Genomic DNA, 7,717 nt, shown 5'->3' with positions numbered 1-7,717 from the left:
GGCGCCTACGGCTCGGTCTGGTAGGGGCGGCGGGGAGGGCGCGGAGGGGCGGGCGGGACTGAGTGCGCGCCCCCTCCCCTCCCTTTGCGATGTGCCCGGCGTGGGGAGGGGCCTCGCCCCGCCTCCACCCCCGGGCCTTTCACGGATCGCAGCGATGAATGGGGGGTGGGGGGCGTAAAGGAAACTTTCCTACCGGGCGCCGTTCGGGGTTGGGGAGAGGGGTCGTTCTTCCGCCCCGTCCCGGCCGGAGCGTCCCCCACCAGGCCCAAATCCTGCGGCGTCACAGTCGGAGAAAGGGCGGGTCTCCTGGGCCCCTGAATGGGCAAGCATGCGTCTAGGGTGGCCCCCTCCCGGCCCCCCATCCCCCGTCAGGGGTCTGGCAGCCCTGGGGTCTGGTAGATGCCCGGGTACTAGGGTGGGTAGTTTCGTTTGAAAAAGAAAAAGTCCAACTTGGGGGAGGGCAGGATCCCTCCCCTTAGAATGGCCTCAAACTCCCCAGAGGGTCCGGCCCCCTCCCCTGTTTTCCAAAGGGTCTGACACTCTGGATGGGGCTTAGGCCTGAGCAGAGATGCCTACCATTCCCCCTACAATACTTGTGGGGGTCTACACCCCACTCCATTTTTTGCCCTAACCAAGAGAGCTCAGACCACAGCCCCACAGTTGGGCCCTGGGGCCCAGAGGATAGAGACTGGAAGTGGGAGACAGGGTTGGGATTTGGCTGAGGCCTGTGTGGAGTTGGGGAGGGACTGGCGGTCTTAGGGTATGGTGGTTGCAGGAAGTCGGCTGCAGGTGCAATACTGAAGGGCGGGCTGAATGTGGATGTGGAGAGGTGCTCCCCAAATCCAGTGGGGTCCTTACCAAGGCCTGAGCCAGGTGGTTGCTGTGCACTGAGGGAGTCTTGGAGGTGGGGAGGCCAGAGCCCCTAGGGGTGGGGCATTGCTCCTGGCTCTGACAGAAAGTTAAGAGTGGGACTTCCTGAAGCCCCCAGAGGTCCAGCGCCAGAGCGTGGAGCAAGGGCTTCTGCCCCACCCCCCCTTCTGCTGTCATTGGCCAGCTTGTCAGAGTCCGCAGGCTGGCCATTCATCCATCCCAGCCTCTCCGACCTCAAGGGCAGGGAGAGGGTCAGGATACGCAGTACCCCTCTAATATAGAGTCCTTGCTGGAATCACCTCGGTCTAGAGTCACCTTCAGGGGGTTCCTAGAGAGTATCAAGCTCCCCAAAGGAGGCCTCGGTCTCTCCCCATTGCCCTTACTTAGCGGTGCCCCAGTGCACGTGATGGCCCTCTCCTGGGCTCCTGTGTTCTTCTGATGAAGCTGGTGACCCAGTGCCAATTCCCTGTCGCTCGATTGTGCAGACACAATTGGGCAAAAGGATGTGCTGCCCCACATGAGCGGCCACGCCCTTACTTGCCTCCCCAGAAGTGATGTGGACCTTCCCCAACAGGCCACAGTCTGGGGGAAGGGGTGTGGATGTCCCAGGCACCTCGCTGGCTTTCCTTCACCACCACCTGGGCCTATGCGCATCCCAGGTGCTGCCAGAGCTGTGTAGACTCCACTCATAGCTGGGGGAAGCAGGACTCAGAGACAGTGGAGGTAAAGTGAGAGGGAGGGAAGGAGTGAGCATCAGGGAGAGGAAGCGGTGTGTGTGAAGGCATGGATGGCTCTTAGCAGAGGTCCAGTGCTGAGGCCAGTAGGACACTGGGAGGGTGGGGGTGACATACTGTTTGCATTCGAAGATGATGCCAGTGACTGACTGTCTCCTGTGAAGGGTAGATGGGTGTGGAAGCTGGTGTGGAGGTGGGGGCATCTGGGCCTTTGGGGAATGGGGTGGGGCAAGGGGAATGTTCTCTGGGTCCAGACACTTCATATTATCCAGTTTCTCACTCTTAAAAATAAAAATGCGGTAAACACCTTTGGGCAGTTTTTCCTCCATATTTTGAATATTCAGAGGTGTTGGGGACCCAGGGGGTTCGAAGGTGGCTCTGGAACCCTGGGGGAGCCTCCCGGAGCCATGGGCCAGTAGGGGAGCAGGAGGACGGTTTGGGGTGAAAGGGGATGGTTTGCAATGGCTGTTTTTCTGACCTGTTGGAGACTCTCCCCCAGCCTCATGCTGAGCTTGGGGGAGAAGATCCAGGTCCTGCCCTAGGACTCCCTGGTGGGGCAGGCCGGGACCCTGTGGGCTGGAATGCGGGTGGGAAGGGGTGGGGTGCCTCTTGAAGAAGGAGCAGGCCCCAAGGAGGCACAGAGGAGAGGCCGCCCAGGTGGCCGTCCACCCGAGGGACCGCCTAAGCAAACGCAGACCCCACAGGAGCAGGGCCTGGGGGCCCCCACCGCGCCGCCTCACTCACCCCCCTTGCAGCTCGGCCTATGACGCGCGGCTGCGCCAGAAGGTGGCGGTGAAGAAGCTGTCGCGACCCTTCCAGTCGCTGATCCACGCGCGGAGGACTTACCGCGAGCTACGGCTGCTCAAGCACCTGAAGCACGAGAACGTGAGCGGGGCGCGCCGGGGCGGTCAGCCGGGCAGCTGGGGCTCCCCGCGGGGCACGCAGCACCCAGGGGGCGCTCCGGCGGGGGCGCCGAGTCCTGACTCCCGTCCCCACGCAGGTCATTGGGCTGCTGGACGTGTTCACGCCCGCCACCTCCATCGAGGACTTCAGCGAAGTGTGAGTGGCAGCAGATGCGGGCCGCGGCGAGGGAGTGCGTTCCGCGGGGAGGAGGCGGGGCCTCCGTGCTGACCCGTCCCTCCTCCCAGGTACCTGGTGACCACCCTGATGGGCGCCGACCTGAACAACATCGTCAAGTGCCAGGCGCTGAGCGACGAGCACGTCCAGTTCCTGGTTTACCAGTTGCTTCGCGGGCTGAAGGTGGGCGCCGGGTGGGCGGGCACAGGGCGAGGTGCGGTGGTCAGAACCTGACCCTCCCTCCGTCTCCCCCTCTCCCCTCGCAGTACATCCACTCCGCGGGGATCATCCACCGGGTAGGTGCGGCCAACGGGTGAGGGTCGGGGCTGCTGCAGGCCGGGCGCAGGAGCTCCTCCTGCACTCACGCCCCACCTGCCCTGCAGGACCTGAAGCCCAGCAACGTGGCTGTGAACGAGGACTGCGAGCTTAGGGTGAGCGGCCTGCGGGGGAGGGGCCTGCCGGCCTGGAGGGGGCATTCAGGGAGGTGCTGACAAGCCTGGAGGTCTCTCTAGATCCTGGACTTTGGGCTAGCCCGCCAGGCTGATGAGGAGATGACCGGCTATGTGGCCACTCGCTGGTACCGGGCCCCCGAGATCATGCTGAATTGGATGCACTACAACCAGACAGGTGATGTCAGCCCATACAGGGGCAGGTGTGTCGGGTGGGACCGGGGTGGGCAGGCACAGCTCGCACCAGGGCCTGGGGAGGGGGGTGGGTATGGGGCCAACAGCCAAGGCCCCTGGGGAGGTGTGTGTCCAGTCTTGGAGGACAGGCAAGGTCCGGGACCATCCTGCAAAAACAGACCTTACAGGGGCCCAGCACAATAGGTCTTGGGCTGACTCTTCCCCCTCCCCAGAGCTGTACCTAGAGGAGTAAGGGGTCTGCTGTTTGGGGGCCTGGGTGACTGAGAGGCCACTGGGCTGGCACAGTCTGGGAAGCTCCCTAATTCTCTAAGGGGGGCCTTGGGGAGGGGAGACTAATGGAGACTTCTTCCCCAACAGTGGACATCTGGTCTGTAGGCTGCATCATGGCTGAGCTGCTCCAAGGAAAGGCCCTCTTTCCAGGAAATGACTGTATCCTTGGCCCGGGCTGGGGATTGGTGTGAGCCAGGTTCCCCTTCTGCTTGATGGGGCCTAGGGGAGGTGGGCACTGGCCCTTTCTGGCTGGCCTTGCCTCCTCTCCCCCACACTGGGCCACCTTGGGCTCACTGACTCCAGCTGTAGGATTGGGGCAGTGCCCCAAGGTCTGGGATCTGGGGGGCCTGGGAAGGGTCTATTCCTGGCCAGTAGGCATTTCCTCAGCCGGGCAGACATCGACCAGCTGAAGCGAATCATGGAAGTTGTGGGCACACCCAGCCCTGAGGTTCTAGCAAAGATATCCTCAGAACACGTGAGTCACCATCCACCAGCTCCCTCTGCTAACCAAGCTCCTGGGCACTCTGGAGGAAGGGGTCTGTGGAATAGACCGGGAACCATGTGGGAAACATGGATCACAGTGGACTAGAGCCCAAGGCAGGTGCCTGACCCCTTCAGGGAGAAACAGGTGAACAGGGAAGACATTCCTGGCATGAGGGACAGTGAGGGCACAGTCTCAGCACTGACAAACAGTGCCTTTGCCAAGGACAGTGGGTGCCACAGGCATCAAGAGCCAGGTAAGGCACTGTAGCCCCACATCCAATGTTGGGGATGTCCCTGGTCCATGCATGCTCTTGTCCAGGCCTGTTGGAGTGAATGAGTCTGGGGGCTTCTCTCCGCAAGTCCCTGCCTGGCTTCGGGCTGGGGGGGGGCAGGGTGTGAGCCGCCCCCTCAGGCCCTTCCATGTGCCCACAGGCCCGGACATACATCCAGTCCCTGCCCCCTATGCCCCAGAAGGACCTCAGGAGCATCTTCCATGGAGCCAACCCCCTGGGTGAGGATGGGCCCTGGGTCTGGGCTGGGCTCCATGTCTGGCCCTCAGTGCACGACTGACTCCTCTCTTTCCTTTGACCACTCCATAGCTGTGGACCTCCTGGGAAGGATGCTGGTGCTTGACAGTGACCAGAGGGTCAGTGCGGCCGAGGCCCTGGCCCATGCCTACTTCAGCCAGTACCACGACCCCGAAGATGAGCCTGAGGCCGAGCCCTACGATGAGAGCGTTGAGGCCAAGGAGCGTACAGTGGAGGAGTGGAAGGGTGGGCTTGAGGAGGGCCGGGNGGGGCTTGGGGGGGGCCGGGGGGGGGGGCCCAGGGGCTTGAGGGCTTCAATCCCCCTGCAGGCTAGGAGCTGCCTGTTTCCTGCTGGAGGTGTCAAGTCCTCCCCAGAGTGGTCCCCTCACTCCCTGCGCTCCTGGGGTTGGGTGTGTCCAGCAGGGGCTTAGGGGCAGCACAGGCAGGCTCTGGAAGGAAGCCCCCAGGGGCTGAGGCTGCTCTCAGGGTGGTAGGCCTGGGCTGGGCAGCTGGCCCCAGACCGGGGTGGGGGGGTGGGGGCGGTGGGCCAGGGGCAGCATGAGCTCACTCTTGCCCTTCACTCCCCAGAGCTCACCTACCAGGAGGTCCTCAGCTTCAAGCCTGCAGAGCTGCCGCAGTCAGCCGGCGGCCTGGACATTGAGCAGTGAGGGGCGTGCGCCTGCCGGCCACTGGAACTGCAGGAGGGGCTGGAGCTTGCCGGCCCACTTCCTCCGCCTGCTGGGTTCCCACGAGGGGTGCCTCCCAACACCATTGTGGCCAGTGCCCTGACCCTCGCCTGGGGTCCCTCCGCTGCACACTGGTCCTCGTGGGCAGTCTGAATGCACAAGAGCGTGCATGTGTGCAAGCCACGGGCGTGGGGGTCTAGACACGGCATCCTGGACTTCCTTGGTCCTCCTGCCTCCTCCCAGCAATCTGGGTCTCTCTTGACCTCACTTGGATGCCATAGGGGTTCCCCCTGGACAGTGTGTCTATCACCAGATCTTCTCAGTCCCGGTGGGCTGTCTCTGGAGGGTGTGGTGCATTGGGGCCAGGGCCCCCTGGAGACTGAAGGGAGGGTCTTGGTTGTCAGAGCTTCTCAACCTGGAAGTGGGGGCTACCGTGGGACATGCTGGGACTGCAGGGCAGGGACTGCCACCAGGTATCAAATGAGAAAATCATCCTGGAGCCATGTGTTTCACCTGCGCTATGTGTGACACGCGTGTACTAATGACACACGTGTACTGACATGTCAAGGCACGTGTGAATCTGTGGGTGCCCAAGGGCCAGCGGCCATGACCAGCAAGAAGCCTGAAGTGAGGTGGCTGTACTGTTCCTTCCCCTTCACTCAGTTCCTGATGTGGGGGGTAGGGTGCTGCCGCTGAGATCCTGGGTGCACCATGCGAGGGGCTCAGGTGGGCAAGGGGCACAAGGGAACAGAATCCAGGGCTTTCCCCTTGAGTGTGGGAGCTGCAGCAGGCATGGAGAGCTGGTTGGCACAGGGGGCTCCAGCCTTGGTGCTGGGCTGGGGGAGCGGCCACACCACGGCACTCTTGGACTCAGATCCTGGACCTCGGCCCGGAGCACATGAAGCCGCCTCTGCCCTCTTCGCTTCTGCCCACCCTCCGGCCCTGCGTCTGCGCCCTGTGGCCTACGAGTCAGCTCATACCCTCCCTTCTTCCGCATGGAGCTGATCTAACCTCTGGGACGTGACCCTGTTCAAGGTGGGCGGTGGGAGGGTCCTCCGTCCGTCGAGGGGCTTCTCCGTGAGGGGCGGTGACCTCCCACCTTGCAGAGGCCTCAACGTCAAGTGCCTGCACCAAGGTTGCACAATAAAGGGGGTTCTCGGGGCGCCTGGGTGGCACAGCGGTTAAGCGTCTGCCTTCGGCTCAGGGCGTGATCCCGGCGTTGTGGGATCGAGCCCCACGTCAGGCTCCTCTGCTATGAGCCTGCTTCTTCCTCTCCCTCTACCCCTGCTTGTGTTCCCTCTCTAACTGGCTGTCTCTATCTCTGTCGAATAAATAAATAAAATCTTTAAAAAAAAAAAAAATAAAGGGGGTTCTCTCTCACTCCGCTCGTGTCGCGAGTCCCCAGGCCCCGCTGCCTGGCTGGCCCCGCTGCCTCGCCTGGGTGCCTGGATCAGTGCACCACTCCCTCAGCTGCTCTGGCCCCACCACACCCTGCGCTGCCTGCGTCCCTTGGGTCTCCAATCAGACAAGCAGCCGTATTCAGCACGCACCCTCCCTGCTCCCTGAGAGCCCAGGGCCACGGAAGTGTGGGGGGGAGCGAGTTCTGCACAAGGCTCCCATCTGGGACATGGCTTGATGGCCATCCCAGATCAACCCCAGCTGCCCTGCTGGGGAGTTCCCTGGGCAGCTCGGCTTCCGGTCTCGTTGCAGATCTGCCCCTTCTCTCGGTAGTCAGGGAAGCTGCTGGGGGACACTTGGGGCTCTCTGGGAGCGGAGGCTTGTGCTTCCCTGGAGCTGGCTCAAGTGGGGGAAATAGCTTTCCTTTCCTTCCTGTTCAAGGGGCAAGAGGGCCACTGCAGCCCTCAGGACGTACACCGAGCCCCCAGCTCCTGCCGCTCACTGCAGCCCAGCTGAGGAGGGCACTGGCCTCAACAGGGATCAGGCTTCGAACGTCCCTAGGACAGGGGCATTTGTGCCCTTGCCCTGGGCCTTGGGGGTGGAGACCATCTGGGAGTTGGAACACCAGGGGCTGGTCAGGGTGGCTGGTCAGGCCTCAGGTCCTGGGGAACCCCCACAGACCTTGGGCCAAGGCCTGTGGTGGGGGGTCAGGGGATGGGAGCAGAGCTGGGACATGCCCCACGGGGGGAAACCTGCCAGACCCCTGGGCCCCACCACAGGGAGTAAGTGGGCCAGTAGGGGCTTCCTGGAGGAGGCAGCCCAGGGCACAAAGGGCACAGGTGGTGGTGGCTCTGGTGACCCCAGGCTGCTCTCTCTGACTAGGCTCCAACTCCTGGGTGCTGCGGAAGACTAGCCTGCAGGCCAGGTGTAGAGCTGCTCTGGCCGGCTCCGAGCTGCTGATTCATGGTGGCCAGCAGGACATGGAAGGAGGGCGGGGGGGCCCTGATGGTGGCCAGGAGGACACACGG

General features: G+C 63.0%; 1 protein-coding gene across 1 annotated transcript; it reads left to right on the top strand.

Moving 5' to 3' along the window:
- On the top strand, positions 1-6,570 carry MAPK11 (mitogen-activated protein kinase 11; the record flags this gene model as incomplete). The annotated part of the gene is made up of 12 exons (XM_034643700.1): positions 1-20; positions 2,360-2,489; positions 2,605-2,663; positions 2,753-2,864; positions 2,948-2,977; positions 3,065-3,112; positions 3,194-3,308; positions 3,683-3,754; positions 3,991-4,070; positions 4,511-4,589; positions 4,678-4,851; positions 5,194-6,570. Coding segments are annotated over 12 exons (999 nt in total), but the record flags the coding sequence as incomplete, so codon positions are not given.
- Positions 6,571-7,717: the final 1,147 nt, after the last annotated feature.

The sequence above is a fragment of the Ailuropoda melanoleuca genome, chromosome 15 (assembly GCF_002007445.2).
Source record: "Ailuropoda melanoleuca isolate Jingjing chromosome 15, ASM200744v2, whole genome shotgun sequence".
Lineage (NCBI taxonomy): Eukaryota > Metazoa > Chordata > Mammalia > Carnivora > Ursidae > Ailuropoda > Ailuropoda melanoleuca.
This window is presented reverse-complemented; position numbering and strand designations above follow the sequence as displayed.